This window comes from Salmo salar, chromosome ssa25 (genome assembly GCF_905237065.1).
Source record: "Salmo salar chromosome ssa25, Ssal_v3.1, whole genome shotgun sequence".
Taxonomy (NCBI): Eukaryota; Metazoa; Chordata; class Actinopteri; order Salmoniformes; family Salmonidae; genus Salmo; species Salmo salar.
This window is the reverse complement of record NC_059466.1, coordinates 47,743,487-47,762,795: the sequence shown is the minus strand read 5'-3', so window position 1 is coordinate 47,762,795 and position 19,309 is coordinate 47,743,487. Positions and strand designations below refer to the sequence as shown.

General features: G+C 45.2%; 1 protein-coding gene across 1 annotated transcript in view; it reads left to right on the top strand.

Annotated features, from left to right (window-relative positions):
* Positions 1–19,309, top strand: part of LOC106586892 (syntaxin-binding protein 5-like) — a 252,842-nt gene that overhangs the window by 175,232 nt on the left and 58,301 nt on the right. The window contains exons 15-19 of the mRNA XM_014174622.2: positions 78–292; positions 2,169–2,320; positions 2,472–2,597; positions 4,684–4,835; positions 12,680–12,745. Of these exons, the coding sequence (XP_014030097.1) occupies positions 78–292; positions 2,169–2,320; positions 2,472–2,597; positions 4,684–4,835; positions 12,680–12,745 (711 nt within the window). The remainder of the gene's footprint in view (positions 1–77; positions 293–2,168; positions 2,321–2,471; positions 2,598–4,683; positions 4,836–12,679; positions 12,746–19,309) is intronic.

Here is a 19,309-nt window from a genome sequence, read left to right as displayed (position 1 = left end):
TCTTATCAAGAACACTGATTCTAATTACATAAGAACTCAATTTATGCATTTATAAACTAGACTCTTTGTGTGACCAGTTACGCTCCAGATGCTGTACAAGTTGAAGACGTCTAAGGTGTTTGAGAACCCCAATGCGGGTGAAGGCCGGGCGGTCGAGCTGGTAGAGGAGGACCCTTACGCCATTCAGATGGTCAGCTGGTGCCCACAGAGCCGTCTCTTCTGTGTGGTGGGCATCTCTGCCCACGTCATCCTCTACCGCTTCAGCAAACACGAAGCCAACACAGAGATAGTGGTGAGTGGATGAGAGATGTTTCCTAACCCGCTTCCCCAGTCAGTACAGCTGATTCAACTTATAAAATACTTGATGATTGGTTTACTTGTTGAATGAGGTGTGCTTGTTGTGAATGACAAGGTGTGTGTTTGTGTGTGCAGTCAAAGCTGATCTTTGTATGTACAGTGTGTGTGTGTGTGTTTCACTGTAAATACTTTCACTGTAAATCAAATCAATCAAATTGTATTAGTCACATGTGCCGAATACAACAGGTGTAGACCTTACAGTGAAATGCTTACTTACGAGCCCCTAACCGACAGTGCAGTTTCAAAAATTATGGATAAAAATAAAAGATAACAGTAACAAGTAAATATGTAGCCTACCCACATAAAACAAATACTACAGTTTACTATATAATACTACAGTACTTACTATATAATTATGTAGTAAACTGTAGTATACTATATAATGCTATATATACTACACACTATAGTATCCCTCGGTCATGTATAGTACTTACTATAGAATGTTGTAGTATACTGTAGCATAGTAAATACTGCAGTATTATCCACACAAAAACACTGTAGTAAATACTACAGAAATATCCGCAAAAACAGTACAGTCCGCACACTTTTTTAATTATAGGTAGTACTACAGTATTCTAATTTGCATATACCCTGCCCCTTCCCCTCCCCGATATCCCAATTTGTGCCACCCGTAAGTGAGAAACCTACATGACCAGTATAGACCATACATTTTGTTCCTATAGAATACAGCATAAGCTCTGAACCCAGTCCTACCTACCAACAGGTTATGCAAAATGTGCTCTTTTAGCATCTTGTCCAGTTGGTTTTATCAAGGAGAAAGCCCCCCCCCACTTCAATGTCAAAGATAGTAAATGAAAACTCTTATGTAAAAACTACAGTAATGTCTCCAGAAACACTAGAGTAAATACTACAGTATACTACAGTCTGCAAAACACTACAGTAAATACTACAGTAATATCCACAAAAACACTATAGTCAATACTACAGTATACTACAGCCTGAAAAAACATTACAGTAAATACTACAGTATACCATAGTCCGCAAAACACTACAGTATTTTACAGTCTGCAAAATACTACAGTAATTACTATGGTATACTACAGTCTGCGAAACACTACAGTAAATACTATAGTATACTACAGTCTGCAAAACACTACAGTAATTACTATAGTATACTACAGTCTGCAAAACACTATAGTAATTACTATGGTATACTACAGTCTGAAAAAACACTACAGTAAATAATATAGTATACCATAGTCCGCAAAACACTACAGTAATTACTATAGTATACTACAGTCTGCAAAACACTACAGTAATTACTATAGTATACTACAGTCTGCTAAACACTACAGTAAATACTACAGTATACTACAGTCTACTAAACACTACAGTAAATACTACAGTATACTACAGTCTGCTAAACACTACAGTAATTACTATAGTATACTACAGTCTGAAAAAACACTACAGTAAATACTATAGTATGCCATAGTCCGCAAAACACTACAGTAATTACTATAGTATACTACAGTCTGCAAAACACTACAGTAATTACTATAGTATACTACAGTCTGAAAAAACACTACAATAAATACTTTAGTATACCATAGTCCGCAAAACACTACAGTAATTACTATAGTATACTACAGTCTGCAAAACACTACAGTAATTACTATAGTATACTACAGTCTGCTAAACACTACAGTAATTACTATAGTATATTCTACTCTTTTTTTACTACAGTATTTATGAATTGTATTGTCTTTTGTCTTTTGAAGCACATGACCAAACACATTTTCCCCCTGTGGCAAGATAATAAATCCAATATAATATAATCTAATTGACAGTCACTAGAAGTGCGTCTGCAGTTTGATTCCGAGGACGTCATCTCCCCATCAGAGACGGAGAACAACCCGTGTTGCTCGGACCCCAGTTCCCACTCCCCCCAGATGCCCGGTAGCCCCGGCAATGACTCACAAGACAGCCTCCACTACCTCAAGTGAGTCACTTCTGTCAGGCACCTCAACAGGGTCTACCAAGGTGTCGCTGTGATGGTAAAATTGTTTTACGGCGAAACTCTCCTTCTCCTTCTACAGTAACTTTCAAACTCTCTTTCCCCTCTATCTCCCCAATCTCTCTCTGTATGTCAGGGTGAAGAATCGTCCAGTGCGGATGCCCCCGGGGTACCAGGCTGAGTTGGTGGTGCAGCTGCAGTGGGTGGATAGAGAGCCCCCCCAGCAGATCACCAGCCTGGACATCAACTCTGCCTATGGCCTGTAAGTGACCCTCTACTCTCTATATGTCTCTAATCCCTTTCTACTTCTCACTTCCACACTCACACCATCCATCTCTCCCGCACACTGTTTTTCCACTCACACACTCTCCTCTCCTCTCCTCTCCTCTCCTCTCCTCTCCTCTCCTCTCCTCTCCTCTCCTCTCCTCTCCTCTCCTCTCCTCTCCTCTCCTCTCCTCTCCTCTCCTCTCCTCTCCTCTCCTCCATCTGTCTGTCCCCTGTTCCCTTTCTGTCTATCTCTCCTTATTCCCCTTTCTTTCTTTCTTTCTTTCTTTCTTTCTTTCTTTCTTTCTTTCTTTCTTTCTTTTTTTTCTCTCTTTCTTTCATTTATTTTATTTTATTTTATTTGAATTGTTATTTAACCTTTTTTTAACTACGCAAGTCCGTTAAGAACAAATTCTTATTTACAATGACGGCCTACCCTAACCCGGACGATGCTGTGCCGATTGTTTACACCCTATTTGACTCCCGATCAAGTCCGCTTGTGACACAGCCTGGGAACGAATCAGGGTCTGTAATGCAGTGCCTTAGACATCTGCGCCAATCGGGAAAGTTCCCTTCTCTGTGTATATCACACAAACACAAACAATCATGTTTCCTTTCCCTCCCCTGTCTATCTGCATCTGTCTTTATGTCCGCTCCCTCTCTGCTACCTTCTCTCTGCCCTCTCTGTCTCTGTCCCTCTCTGTCTCTGTCCCTCTCTGTCTCTGTCCCTCTCAGTCTCTGTCCCTCTATGTCTCTCTCTCTCTGTCTCTGTCCCTCTCTGTCTCTGTCCCTCTCTGTCTCGGTCCCTCTATGTCTCTCTCTCTCTGTCTCTGTCCCTCTCTGTCTCTGTCCCTCTCTGTCTCGGTCCCTCTATGTCTCTCTCTCTCTGTCCCTCTCAGTCTCTGTCCCTCTATGTCTCTCTCTCTCTGTCTCTGTCCCTCTCTGTCTCTGTCCCTCTCTGTCTCGGTCCCTCTATGTCTCTCTCTCTCTGTCTCTGTCCCTCTCTGCCTTTGTCCCTTTCTGTCTCAGTCCCTCTCTGTCTCTTCATTCATCATCCCAGCAGCTATTTTCTGATAAATTGAATAAAGCATACGCCTAAATACACTAATACATATTTCATAACACCCACTCATCTATAATTTATCACGTAGCAGAAGGAAACTGTAATCAGTGAAACATGATTCAAAAAAGTTTAAAAAAAAATGTGTCTGGTTTGCTGGGAAAAGAGCCTGTTTTGAACAGAGGAGAGAAACTTTGATGCCTTCTTGGCTGCTTCTCTACGGTTAATCAATAGACAGCCTCAAGGCCATTAACAAACGTATGTTTTCCAGAGTTGGTAGAAAAAGCTGATACATTCGCAGCTCTTAAAAAAAAAGGAAAAGAGTCTACAGTGTTGGAGGAAGACTCAAAAAAAGGTCACTAACCTAGCTCCCCTGAAGCTATTCATATGTTAAAGTGGATTTTAGTCATCTCTTCAGTTTGTTCTGTTGTACTGTCTTGGCACTGGTACTGTAGGTTTTCACCCCCACACATACACTGGGGTTATGTTACAAGGTCTCTACATCTGCAAACCACTTGGTATGAAAGAAGCAGTCTATTGAGCTGCAATCTAAAGTGATATTCTAGTGTTGTTGACATTGGAATCGATATATGTTTCCTGGAACTGTGAGCGATGGCATGTCTTCCTACAGTATGTAATACAGAAGGAACAAGGTTGTTATTGGCACAATACAGGAAATCATGCATGGGGATGCTTTCCCAGTCCATTTCACCGATTAGGCTTTACCAGTCCAATTCCATGTAAAAACCCTTTTGGGGTTCTACCTGGAACCAACAGGGGTTCTTCAAAGGATTCTCTTATGGGGACAGCCTAATTACCTTTTTAGGTGCTAGATAGCACATGTTTTCCCCCCTAAGAGTGTACAGTACTATATATACTAAGATGGCCATTACATTAGCTAGGAACTATTCTTCAGATTATGGGTTTAGAACGTCGTGTTTTTCAGTTACTCCGTTCCATTTCACACTAACTAGACTTGTTCTCACCCTTTTCTCTACCCTCGGTGTGTGTTTCTGTGTGTCAGTCTAGCATTTGGGAGCTGCAATGGTCTAGTGATGGTGGACTACATTCAGAAGACCATCCTGATGTGTGTGAGCACGTTGGACCTGTACGGAGCCGCTGACCCCTACCAACGTCTCACACGCTCCCCACGCAAGAACAGACAGTCCACCTCAGGTAGGGGAACACACCCCGTGTTCCTTACACATACAACACACACACATACACACACATACAAATGCATATACTGTACACATAAACGTACAGTAATCACATGTACTGGTATGTTCATAGACATACTGTATCAACAATTTCTCCCTCTCTCTACATCTCTCTCTCTCTCTCTCTCTCTCTTCTCCCATTTTCCTTTTATCTTTCTGGTATCTGTCATGACCTCACTCTCCATTTCTGTCTTTATCTTATCTCAGTTGTCATTTCTTTCTCTTTCCTGTCTCTTCTCCTAACCTCTCGGTCTCTTCTCCTAACCTCTCTGTCTCTTCTCCTAACGTCTCTGTCTCTTCTCCTAACGTCTCTGTCTCTTCTCCTAACGTCTCTGTCTCTTCTCCTAACGTCTCTGTCTCTTCTCCTAACCTCTCTGTCTCTTCTCCTAACCTCTCTGTCTCTTCTCCTAACGTCTCTGTCTCTTCTCCTAACGTCTCTGTCTCTTCTCCTAACCTCTCTGTCTCTTCTCCTAACCTCTCGGTCTCTTCTCCTAACGTCTCCGTCTCTGTCTCTTCTCCTAACCTCTCTGTCTCTTCTCCTAACGTCTCTGTCTCTTCTCCTAACCTCTCTGTCTCTTCTCCTAACGTCTCTGTCTCTTCTCCTAACGTCTCTGTCTCTTCTCCTAACCACTCTGTCTCTTCTCCTAACGTCTCTGTCTCTTCTCCTAACCTCTCTGTCTCTTCTCCTAACGTCTCTGTCTCTTCTCCTAACCTCTCGGTCTCTTCTCCTAACCTCTCTGTCTCTTCTCCTAACGTCTCTGTCTCTTCTCCTAACGTCTCTGTCTCTTCTCCTAACGTCTCTGTCTCTTCTCCTAACGTCTCTGTCTCTTCTCCTAACCTCTCTGTCTCTTCTCCTAACCTCTCTGTCTCTTCTCCTAACGTCTCTGTCTCTTCTCCTAACGTCTCTGTCTCATCTCCTAACGTCTCTGTCTCTTCTCCTAACGTCTCTGTCTCTTCTCCTAACCTCTCTGTCTCTTCTCCTAACCTCTCTGTCTCTTCTCCTAACGTCTCTGTCTCTTCTCCTAACCTCTCTGTCTCTTCTTCTAACGTCTCTGTCTCTTCTCCTAACGTCTCCGTCTCTTCTCCTAACCTCTCTGTCTCTTCTCCAAACCTCTCTGTCTTATCTCCTAATCTCTCTGTCTCTTCTCCTAACGTCTCTGTCTCTTCTCCTAACCTCTCTGTCTCTCCTCCAAACCTCTCGGTCTCTTCTCCTAACCTCTCTGTCTCTTCTCCTAACGTCTCTGTCTCTTCTCCTAACGTCTCTGTCTCTTCTCCTAACCTCTCTGTCTCTTCTCCTAACGTCTCTGTCTCTTCTCCTAACCTCTCTGTCTCTTCTTCTAACGTCTCTGTCTCTTCTCCTAATGTCTCTGTCTCTTCTCCTAACGTCTCTGTCTCTTCTCCTAACGTCTCCGTCTCTTCTCCTAATCTCTCTGTCTCTTCTCTGTCTCTTCTCCTAACCTCTCCGTCTCTTCTCCTAACCTCTCTGTCTCTTCTTCTAACGTCTCTGTCTCTTCTCCTAATGTCTCTGTCTATCTCCTAACGTCTCTGTCTCTTCTCCTAACGTCTCTGTCTCTTCTCCTAACCTCTCTGTCTCTTCTCCAAACCTCTCTGTCTCTTCTCCTAACCTCTCTGTCTCTTCTTCTAACGTCTCTGTCTCTTCTCCTAACCTCTCTGTCTCTTCTCCTAACCTCTCTGTCTCTTCTCCTAACCTCTCTGTCTCTTCTCCTAACGTCTCTGTCTCTTCTCCTAACGTCTCTGTCTCTTCTCCTAACGTCTCTGTCTCTTCTCCTAACCTCTCTGTCTCTTCTCCTAACGTCTCTGTCTCTTCTCCTAACGTCTCTGTCTCTTCTCCTAACGTCTCTGTCTCTTCTCCTAACCTTTCTGTCTCTTCTCCTAACGTCTCTGTCTCTTCTCCTAACGTCTCTGTCTCTTCTCCTAACCTCTCGGTCTCTTCTCCTAACGTCTCCGTCTCTTCTCCTAATGTCTCTGTCTCTTCTCCTAACGTCTCTGTCTCTTCTCCTAACCTCTCTGTCTCTTCTCCTAACGTCTCTGTCTCTTCTCCTAACGTCTCTGTCTCTTCTCCTAACGTCTCTGTCTCTTCTCCTAACGTCTCTGTCTCTTCTCCTAACGTCTCTGTCTCTTCTCCTAACGTCTCTGTCTCTTCTCCTAACGTCTCTGTCTCTTCTCCTAACGTCTCTGTCTCTTCTCCTAACGTCTCTGTCTCTTCTCCTAACCTCTCGGTCTCTTCTTCTAACGTCTCTGTCTCTTCTCCTAATGTCTCTGTCTCTTCTCCTAACCTCTCTGTCTCTTCTCCTAACGTCTCGGTCTCTTCTCCTAACGTCTCTGTCTCTTCTCCTAACCTCTCTTTCTCTTCTCCTAACCTCTCTGTCTCTTCTTCTAACGTCTCTGTCTCTTCTTCTAACGTCTCTGTCTCTTCTCCTAACGTCTCTGTCTCTTCTCCTAACCTCTGTCTCTTCTCCTAACGTCTCCGTCTCTTCTCCTAACCTCTCTGTCTCTTCTCCAAACCTCTCTGTCTTATCTCCTAATCTCTCTGTTTCTCTGTCTCTTCTCCTAACGTCTCTGTCTCTTCTCCTAACCTCTCTGTCTCTTCTCCTAACCTCTCTGTCTCTTCTCCTAACGTCTCTGTCTCTTCTCCTAACGTCTCTGTCTCTTCTCCTAACGTCTCTGTCTCTTCTCCTAACGTCTCTGTCTCTTCTCCTAACCTCTCTGTCTCTTCTTCTAACGTCTCTGTCTCTTCTCCTAACGTCTCTGTCTCTTCTCCTAATGTCTCTGTCTCTTCTCCTAACGTCTCCGTCTCTTCTCCTAATCTCTCTGTCTCTTCTCTGTCTCTTCTCCTAACCTCTCTGTCTCTTCTCCTAACCTCTCTGTCTCTTCTTCTAACGTCTCTGTCTCTTCTCCTAACGTCTCTGTCTATCTCGTAACGTCTCTGTCTCTTCTCCTAACCTCTCTGTCTCTTCTCCTAACCTCTCTGTCTCTCCTCCAAACCTCTCTGTCTCTTCTCCTAACCTCTCTGTCTCTTCTTCTAACGTCTCTGTCTCTTCTCCTAACCTCTCTGTCTCTTCTCCTAACCTCTCTGTCTCTTCTCCTAACGTCTCTGTCTCTTCTCCTAACGTCTCTGTCTCTTCTCCTAACGTCTCTGTCTCTTCTCCTAACGTCTCTGTCTCTTCTCCTAACCTCTCTGTCTCTTCTCCTAACGTCTCTGTCTCTTCTCCTAACGTCTCTGTCTCTTCTCCTAACGTCTCTGTCTCTTCTCCTAACGTCTCTGTCTCTTCTCCTAACCTTTCTGTCTCTTCTCCTAACGTCTCTGTCTCTTCTCCTAACGTCTCTGTCTCTTCTCCTAACCTCTCGGTCTCTTCTTCTAACGTCTCTGTCTCTTCTCCTAATGTCTCTGTCTCTTCTCCTAACCTCTCTGTCTCTTCTCCTAACCTCTCTGTCTCTTCTCCTAACGTCTCTGTCTCTTCTCCTAACGTCTCTGTCTCTTCTCCTAACGTCTCTGTCTCTTCTCCTAACGTCTCTGTCTCTTCTCCTAACGTCTCTGTCTCTTCTCCTAACGTCTCTGTCTCTTCTCCTAACGTCTCTGTCTCTTCTCCTAACCTCTCTGTCTCTTCTCCTAACGTCTCTGTCTCTTCTCCTAACGTCTCTGTCTCTTCTCCTAACCTCTCGGTCTCTTCTTCTAACGTCTCTGTCTCTTCTCCTAATGTCTCTGTCTCTTCTCCTAACCTCTCTGTCTCTTCTCCTAACGTCTCGGTCTCTTCTCCTAACGTCTCTGTCTCTTCTCCTAACCTCTCTTTCTCTTCTCCTAACCTCTCTGTCTCTTCTCCTAATGTCTCCGTCTCTCTCTCTTCTCCTAACCTCTCTCTCTTCTCCTAACCTCTCTTTCTCTTCTCCTAACGTCTCTGTCTCCCTACAATACATAAACAAAACAAAACACACCACCATTCACAAACAACCACGTGAGGTGCATGTGAGCGGCTGCATTCCACGGTGGCATCATGTGCGTGTTGTGGTTCTTTCAGTCACTTTTGCTTGAGCACTACTCTTAGATAAGACCTACCGAAGCATCTCTTAGCATCTCTTAGACCAGGGTTCCCCAAACTGTTGGCCGCCGGCCGAATTTGGCCCGTGGGTGATTTTATTTGGCCTCCCCCCAACTTATTTTTAGGGGGGGGAAGTAAGACTGTAAAAACAGCAGCAAATTATGGAGAGGTATCAGTCACGTTTGGACACACCTACTCATTCAGGTTTTTTATTTTGACTATTTTCTACATTGTAGAATACAAGTGAAGACATCAAAACTATGAAATAACACATATGGAATCATGAAGTAACCAAAAAAGTGTTAAACAAATCAAAATATATTCGAGATTTGATATTTTTCAAAGTAGCCAATTTGCAAATCGGCTGAATCTATCGAGAGGTTGAATCTATACTGATGAAAAATGTAAAAGCAATATGCAACAATTTCAACTACTGACTTACAGTTCAAATAAGGACATCAGTCAATAGTAATACATTCATTAGGCCCTAATCTATGGATTTCACATGACTGGGCAGGGGTGCAGCCGTGGGTGGGCCTGCGAGGGCTAGACCTACACACTTGGGAGCCAATCAGGTCCAGCCAATCAGAGTTTTTCCTCCCTCCCCCTCAATTTATTTCCTGTTCTGAGTTGATCTTTTGGGTTTAGAGCCTGGGATTCTCCACTATACACTAACTGGGTTTCTGCTTGCCTTCACTTTCTTTTTCACTCTGGGCCTTTGTGTTCTTCTCTCTCTCTCTCTCCCTCCTCCTCTTCCTCCTCCTCCTCCCTCACTCCCTCTTGGTGTCTATGGCTGCTGGTATGGGCATGTGAGCCTACCTAAAGACTTTTGCATGCGCAGCCTGTCTCACTTTTATTCAGATTCAAAGAAAAGGATCCGCACGTCCTATCAGAGTAAGTCAGGTCATCCTCAAGGCAAGGAGACATGGAGACTGGGGTGGGAGGGAAGAAGAGACTAAGGGGACAAGGAATTAAGGGTGCAAGAGGATAACGGCAAGGGGGCGTACTAGAGAGATGATTGGAATGACCTAGATTTTTTTCTGAAACAGCTCCCCAAAAGTTAAAAACAAATCCCGGTGTCAGCGTTGCCATTATCGAATTAAATGCCATGGCTTTATCGAAACCTGTGTCATTTAAAATCCCAAATAGTCCAGTTATCTCAATATAGTAGGTCCTTTTGCCAAGGTCCCGTTAGAAAATTGTATCTAGTTTATGAAATGACTAAATGTCAAAAAGCCAAGCCACAGTATACATCGCAAATGCAGCACAATCATGACAAAGACATTCAAACATTGTATTATAAATATTATGTGCACCTTTTATAGCTAAGTCAATATATTTTGTTCATTGTTGACTTCTTTATGAGATATTTAATATTATTTTTGTTTAAATTACCATTCATTTGATTAATTACGTCAACTGAAACCTTTTCTTTCTTTTCCCACTGCAGTTGATCAAAGTAATGGATTAATTAAATATTCTCAGCTGAGTTTTGTCCCACAAAAGTTACTCAGTTATAACAATGCACTTTGAAATATGAAATACAACACACTAGGGAAATTATGATGATTTATGGCAAATTATGAAACGCAACATTGACCATAATTCAAGGACACTGGTCTAATGGTCCTGGTAGACTGTATGATTTAAGTTAATTAACTAAAATACTAAAGTTTAGATTTCACATGAGTTTTCTGATTTTACTACATGACTAGATTTAAGACGAACTTCATCACTCTGCGACGAGGTCTTTGTTCCGTCTTTATTGTTTGTGTTTGTCTATTTGAATGAGGCTTGCACTGCATATATTTTAACCATCTGAATTGGCATTGCCTTCCATTTCAGACGGTTCTGTTTAGAACGAAACGATTGGAAAATGATTTCGGTTCCAACCCCCAGTGGTGGAAATAATAACTAATCTTATTATTTGAGTAAACGTAAAGATAAATGACTCAAGTAAAAATGAAAGTCACCCAGTAAAATATTACTTGAGTAAAAGGCGGCTTCTTGTAGCGCGAGGCGGCTTCCTGTAGCGCGAGGCGGCTTCCTGTAGCGCGAGGCGACTTCCTGTAGCGCGAGGCGGCTTCCTCTAGCGCGAGGCCGATTCCTGTAGCGCGAGGCGGCTTCCTGTAGCGCGAGGCGGCTTCCTGTAGCACAAGGCGACTTCCTGTAGCGCGAGGCGGCTTGCTGTAGCGCGAGGTGGCCTCCTGTACAACGTCCCTTGGACAGGATGCCAGGCCTTACCCCAAATCTATCTCCTTAATGCTGAGGGCCAAGCAGAGACACATCAGGTCTCATTTATACAGTCTTTGGCATGACTTGGCTGGGAATCGAACTTCCAACCTTCCAATCTCAGGGAGGAATCTCTAACCACAAGGCAACTGAGGCAGTTTAAACTCTGAAGTGCAGGCCTCATTTCCTATGGTGTTCGTTGCCATGCATGCTGATGGTTTGCTAAGCTGATCCCGAGCTTCAACATGGACTGACATATTATTCATTATAACCCTCTGGCTATAGCTATTGTCAATTTCCAGAAAGTCTTTAGACAATTATAAGTAGAGAAAGGTGAGATGACAGGACAACCATCAGGACAACCATCTGGGCACAGACGTCAGTTCAACGTCTAGTTTGGATTTACATTTGTATTGAGTTGTCAACTAATGTGAATTCAATGTGAAATCAACTAAAATGTTCAGCATGTCATTGGGTTTAGGTTAAAAGTTGGGTGAAAAAAAAGACAATGCCCTTACGTTTACAAATCCAATTTGTTTTCAAAATGGATTCACCATCATCACATAGATCCTGGTGGTTGAAATGACATGGAAACAACATTGACTCAACCAGTTTTTTTCCCCCAGTGGGAAGTGAATATACGATGATCATGTATGGATGAAACTTCCTGAATCTTGTGTGTTGCTTCAGGATCAGTGTTGTCATCCTCAGAAAGGCAACAGACACTGTTATGCTACTGACAACTATATGTTGTATCACCATGGCAACATACACTGTTACAGCACTGACAACTGTCTGTTGTATCACCATGGCAACAGGCACTGTTACACTACTGTCAATGGGTGTTGTATGACCATGGCAACAGAGACGGTTACAGCACTGACAACTGTATGTTGTATCACCATGGCAACAGACACAGTTACAGCACTGACAACTGTCTGTTGTATCACCATGGCAACAGGCACTGTAACAGCACTGACAACTGTCTGTTGTATCACTGTGGCAACAGACACTGTTACAGCACTGACAACTGATTGTTATATTACCATGGCAACAGGCACTGTTACAGCACTGACAACTGTCTGTTGTATTACCATGGCAACAGACACTGTTACAGCAGTAAGTGTTGTGTCACCATGGCAACAGACACTGGTACAACGCTGACAACTGTCTGTTGTATCACTGTGGCAACAGACACTGTTACAGCACTGACAACTGATTGTTCTATTACCATGGCAACAGGCACTGTTACAGCACTGACAACTAACTGTCTGTTGTATGACCATGGCAACAGACACTGTTACAGCAGTAACTGTTGTGTCACCATGGCAACAGACACTGGTACAACACTGACAACTGTCTGTTGTATTACCATGGCAACAGACACTGTTACAACACTGACAACTGTCTGTTGTATCACCATGTTTTCTTTATATGACCATGACTAAAGAGTCTCTCTCTATCCCACTTCCTCCTCATCTTCCTCTTGGAATCGGATTGGCTGTGACAGGTCTAACGGAACTGTCCGACAACCAGGTGTCCATGGACATGGAGAGAAGCAAGTCGCCCACCTCAGGTAATACCTTACTTTGTCCCTGCACACACACATATACACACACATTCAAATCCTATTTTCACTAACCCCAAACCCTAACCCTTAAACTAACCTTAACCCTAACTCTAATTCTAACCTTAATATTAACCCCTAAGCCTAAAATTGCCTTTTTCCTTGTGGGGACATGCTAACTGTCCACACTTGTTCAAATTTTTCTTGTTTTACTATCCTTGGGAGGACTTTTGGTTCCCACGAGAATAGTAAAACCCCCCCAACAACACATCACACACACATCACACACACTCCCCAGCTCCCTTCACAGGACTGTCATATCTGATCAGTGATGAAGGTCTTGCTGGAATGCAGGTCTGTTTCAGCAGACACCTAGCCTCTGGTTATGGACACTGTGCTTGTCACTGGGGAATGGACATTGTACCTGTCACGGGGGAATGGACACGGTACCAGTCCCTGGGGTATGGACACTGTACCAGTTCCTGGGGTATGGACACTGTAACTGTCACGGGGGTATGGACACTGTCCCTGGGGTATGGACACTGTACCTGTCACGGGGGTATGGACACTGTACCTGTCCCTGGGGTATGGACACTGTACCTGTCCCTGGGGTATGGACACTGTACCTGTCACGGGGGTATGGACACTGTACCTGTCACGGGGGTACGGACACTGTACCTGTCACGGGGGTACGGACACTGTACCTGTCACGGGGGTATGGACACTGTACCTGTCCCTGGGGTATGGGCACTGTACCTGTCACTGGGGTATGGACACTGTACCTGTCACTGGGGTATGGACACTGTACCTGTCGCTGGGGTATGGACACTGTACCTGTCGCTGGGGTATGGACACTGTACCTGTCGCTGGGGTATGGACACTGTACCTGTCTCTGGGGTATGGACACTGTACCTGTCACTGGGGTACGGACACTGTACCTGTCACTGGGGTACGGACACTGTGCCTGTCACTAGGGTATGGACACTGTACCTGTCACTGGGGTATGGACACTGTGCCTGTCACTGGGGTACGGACACTGTACCTGTCACTGGGGTATGGACACTGTGCCGGTCACTGGGGTATGGACACTGTACCTGTCACTGGGGTATGGACACTGTACCTGTCACTGGGGTATGGACACTGTACCTGTCACTGGGGTATGGACACTGTACCTGTCACTGGGGTATAGACACTGTACCTGTCACTAGGGTATCACTGTAACATTAAGTGAGTGGTAACTCTATTGACATATCACCTAGTAGGAGTCTCAGTGTTAGCTCTATTTAGGAAACATAAATACTGTCTCATTGCTGTGGTTGTTGAGGAAAATTAGAAGCTGTGTGTGTTTGTCATGTTTTATAGCAACTTTGAATGCATTTAGGTATCATTATAGGAGATGTGTACTCTATCAGAGGCCAATTTAGAGAGAAAGAGAGGGAGAGAGAGGGAGAGAGAGAGAGAAAGCAGTGTCCTGCCGGGATGCTAGATGGATGTGTTGGAGCTAGTCAGTCAGCCAGTGTGTGTCTGTTTGAGACAGGGAGAGATTAATATTGTTTCTCCCACTGCCCGTCTTCTCTCCCTCCCTCCATCTTCTCTCTCTCTCCCTCCCTCCCTCCCTCCCTCCCTCCCTCCCTCCCTCCCTCCCTCCCTCCCTCCCTCCCTCTCTCCCTCCCTCCATCTTCTCTCCGTCCCTCCATCTTCTATCCCTCCCTCCCTCCCTCTATCTTCTCTCCCTCTCTCCCTCCCTCCCTCCATCTTCTATCCCTCTCTCCCTCCCTCTCTCCCTCCATATTCTCTCCCTCTCTCCCTCCCTCCCTCCATCTTCTATCCCTCTCTCCCTACCTCTGTCTTCTCTCCCTCTCTCCCTCCCTCCATCTTCTCTCTCCTCACTTCTCTCTTCTCTCCCTATCTCCCTCCCTCCGTCTTCTCTCTCTCACTCCCCTCCCTCTCTCCCTCCTTCCGTCTTCTCTCTCTCACTCCCCTCCCTCCATCTTCTCTCTCTCACTTCCCTCCCTCTCTCCCTCCCTCTGTCTTCTCTCCATCACTCCCCTCCCTCTGTCTTCTCTCTCACTTCCCTCCCTCTCTCCCTCCCTCTGTCTTCTCTCCCTATCTCCCTCCCTCCATCTTCTCTCTCTCACTCCCCTCCCTCTCTCTCTCACTTCCCTCCTTCTCTCCCTCCATCTTCTCTCTCTCACTTCCCTCCCTCTCTCCCTCCCTCTGTCTTCTCTCCATCACTCCCCTCCCTCTGTCTTCTCTCTCTCACTTCCCCTCTCTCCCTCCCTCTGTCTTCTCTCCCTCTCTCCCTCCCTCCGTCTTCTCTCTCACTCCCCTCCCACTCTCCCTCCCTCCGTCTTCTCTCTCTCACTTCCCTCCCTCTCTCCCTCCCTCCGTCTTCTCTCCATCACTCCCTCCGTCTTCCCTCCCTCTCTCCCTCCCTCTGTCTTCTTTCCCTCTCTCCCTCCCTCCGTCTTCTCTCCATCACTCCCCTCCCTCCGTCTTCTCTCTGCTCAAAGTGAACCAGCTGTGCTGAGAAGGAGCTGGAGATAGGTGTTTGATATTTGTCTTTTTCACACTGAAAAAGGAGGAATGACCAAAGTTGAAGGTTAGACAGACAGACAGACAGACAGACAGACAGACAGACAGACAGACAGACAGACAGACAGACAGACAGACAGACAGACAGACAGACAGACAGACAGACAGACAGACAGACAGACAGACAGACAGACAGACAGACAGACAGACAGACAGACAGAGAAACCTGCTTTGGCAATGTAAACATATGTTTCCCATGCCAATACAGCCCCTTGAATTGAATTGAATTAAAACTTGCTGTCCCTGTCCAGTATCTCCCCAGTCTATAGGGTATTAGACCTGCTGTCCCTGCCCAGTATCTCTCCAGTCTATAGGGTATTAGACCTGCTGTCCCTGCCCTGTATCTCCCCAGTCTATAGGGTATAAGACCTGCTGTCCCTCTCCAGTATCTCCCCAGTCTATAGGGTATTATTCCTGCTGTCCCTGTCCAGTATCTCCCCAGTCTATAGGGTAATAGACCTGCTGTCCCTGTCCAGTATCTCCCCAGTCTATAGGGTATTAGACCTGCTGTCCCTGTCCAGTATCTCCCCAGTCTATAGGGTATTAGACCTGCTGTCCCTGCCCAGTATCTCTCCAGTCTATAGGGTATTAGACCTGCTGTCCCTGCCCTGTATCTCTCCAGTCTATAGGGTATAAGACCTCCTGTCCCTGTCCAGTATCTCCCCAGTCTATAGGGTATTATTCCTGCTGTCCCTGTCCAGTATCTCCCCAGTCTATAGGGTATAAGACCTGCTGTCCCTCTCCAGTATCTCCCCAGTCTATAGGGTATTAGACCTGCTGTCCCTGTCCAGTATCTCCCCAGTCTATAGGGTATTAGACCTGCTGTCCCTGCCCAGTATCTCTCCAGTCTATAGGGTATTAGACCTGCTGTCCCTGCCCAGTATCTCTCCAGTCTATAGGGTATAAGACCTCCTGTCCCTGTCCAGTATCTCCCCAGTCTATAGGGTATTATTCCTGCTGTCCCTGTCCAGTATCTCCCCAGTCTATAGGGTATAAGACCTGCTGTCCCTCTCCAGTATCTCCCCAGTCTATAGGGTATTAGACCTGCTGTCCCTGTCCAGTATCTCCCCAGTCTATAGGGTAATAGACCTGCTGTCCCTGTCCAGTATCTCCCCAGTCTATAGGGTAATAGACCTGCTGTCCCTGTCCAGTATCTCCCCAGTCTATAGGGTATTAGACCTGCTGTCCCTGTCCAGTATCTCCCCAGTCTATAGGGTATTAGACCTGCTGTCCCTGTCCAGTATCTCCCCAGTCTATAGGGTATAAGACCTGCTGTCCCTGTCCAGTATCTCCCCAGTCTATAGGGTAATAGACCTGCTGTCCCTGTCCAGTATCTCCCCAGTCTATAGGGTATTAGACCTGCTGTCCCTGTCCAGTATCTCTCCAGTCTATAGGGTATTATTCCTGCTGTCCCTGTCCAGTATCTCCCCAGTCTATAGGGTATAAGACCTGCTGTCCCTCTCCAGTATCTCCCCAGTCTATAGGGTATTAGACCTGCTGTCCCTGTCCAGTATCTCCCCAGTCTATAGGGTATAAGACCTGCTGTCCCTCTCCAGTATCTCCCCAGTCTATAGGGTATTAGACCTGCTGTCCCTGTCCAGTATCTCTCCAGTCTATAGGGTAATAGACCTGCTGTCCCTGTCCAGTATCTCCCCAGTCTATAGGGTATTAGACCTGCTGTCCCTGTCCAGTATCTCCCCAGTCTATAGGGTATAAGACCTGCTGTACCTGTCATGACTCCCACTCTGCCTGGACCAAAGTTATCTCTCTAAAGTGCCAGTGTTGGTGGTATGTAATGTGCATAGTTATGTGGAATAGGTCAGGGTTGTCTATTATCTATTATATAGTCCCATCTCTTCTATTAAATGCAGAGATAATTAAAGAGAGAGAGAGAGAGCAAGAGAGAGATGGAGAGAGAGAGAATATGGTATAGCTCCACTGTGATACTACAATTGGATAGAGAAAAAAATTATGAAGTGTGTAAAGAATGCCACATGTATGGATGGAGAAAACGAGGTAGAATGTGAAAGTTAGAACATGGGGGATATCCGAGGTAGGAAAGAAGAGATGGAACCCAGATCCTGTTAACCATCCACCATCAACTCTCTCCCCTCTCTGCCATGTCAATAAAGAGGTCTCCTCCCTCCTCCGTCTGTCTCACCGCTCCACACCAGGACTCATCCTCTTTTTTTTCCCGTTTCCTGTTCCTGTTTCCCGTTCCTGTTTCCCGTTCCCGTTTCCCGTTCCCGTTAACTTTTTCCCGTTTTTCCCATTAATTGGGCCCGCTCATCTTCCTCTGTTGCTTCCTCCCTTTTCTTACGTTGTTGTTTGTTTACATTGTTATTGTCTCTTTGTGTTGTCTGGGTTTCTGCTCTCCTGGCCGTTGTAGTCGATGCTGCGGCTGATGGTAGTACCTGCCCTGTTATGTAGTCTGGGGCGAGTCGTGAGGTTGGGCAAATAAGCTGAAATGCCAGAGAGTGGCTCTGAGCAAGCAGGATCAATTTAGAGGCGAGACTCCGGGAGAAGAGAAGAGAGGAGATGTGCTGTGGGTGTCACGGAGCTTCCTGTGCAGAAGCCACCTACCTGGGCTGGATGTGTCTGCTGTTATCTCCTATAATGAGAGTGTAGCTGGGATCAATATTTACACCACACTTACACACCAAGTTTGAAAACGAATCTAGTCACCGTGTTATTTCACGAGGAGTCGAGAGAATGTGAGATTGAGTTTGGAAAGGTGAGAGAGCAACAGTAAAGTAAGAAAGTACATAAAGTTAGTTACCCACGTCTGGAATCGATACCTTTTAGAAGAACACTCTGTTTAAAGATGGTGCTGGTTGGTTTTGACCAGAGTGAGGAAATTCCTAGTATAAATGCTAACAACAGGTGTTACTGTATCTGTATCATCAATAACACCATTTCATTTAGTTTTGAGGATTTGTGATGTTGACTGGTGTTAGTAGTTGTCTATGTAATGATAGTAGCAGTAGTAGTTATAGTTTTTGTTACAGAGGCTGTTTTTTTTTTGTTGCGCTGTAGTCTTATTTTATCACACAAGTTTGTATTGTTATCTTCAGAATCAACTGTCATCAATGTACCAGCACGTCTCTCTGTCTCAATGCACCCGTTTTTGTTTTGTTTTGTTCCTCCTTGTGTGTTCTTTTGGATCTCTTCCAGGTCCCTACCCAAGCTCCCTTCACTATGTACCTCGTTCCATGCCTGAGCCCATGGCCAGTCTGAGAGCCAACCACTGCAGTCCAGTCTTTTACTTACTGTACAATGGTAAGAGGAGGGACCAGGGCCCAGGGAAACCTGTCCCTCTCATATCCCACCGCTGGGGGAGTGTGGGTGGTCCGAGGGGAGGTGTTGGGGGTAGGGAGAATGGTTTGGGGAGAATGGTTTGGGCAGAATGGTTTGGGGAGGAGGGTTGGTTGTGTTTGGATGCTAGCAAGTGTGTTCCTAGACTTGTCTGTCCTGACTTTAACATTGTGATCCATGCATCTGTAACTTATAGGCGTTGTTGCATTGTCTCTGCCCCAGCTGTAGGGGTCAATGTGTGTTTTGTGCTGGGTCTGGTCTTATGGCGTTGCATCTGTCATCAGCCGTGCTTCTGAGGCAGGCAGGGGAGGACACTCCTCCCTAACTCTTCAGCACCTTTGCCATCCATCCATCCATGTTGTTGTTGATGTTATGTTGTTGTCATGTTGTTGTTGTCATGTTGTTGTTGTCATGTTGATGTTATGTTGATGTTGTTGATGTTATGTTGATGTTGTTATGTTCTTGTTGTTATGTTGATGTTATGTTGATGTTATGTTGTTGTTATGTTGTATGTTGTTGTTATGTTGATGTTGTTGTTGTTATGTTGTTGTTATGTTGTTGTATGTTGTTGTTATGTTGATGTTGTTGTTGTCATGTTGATGTTATGTTGATGTTGTTGTTGTTATGTTGATGTTATGTTGATGTTGTTATGTTGTTGTTGTT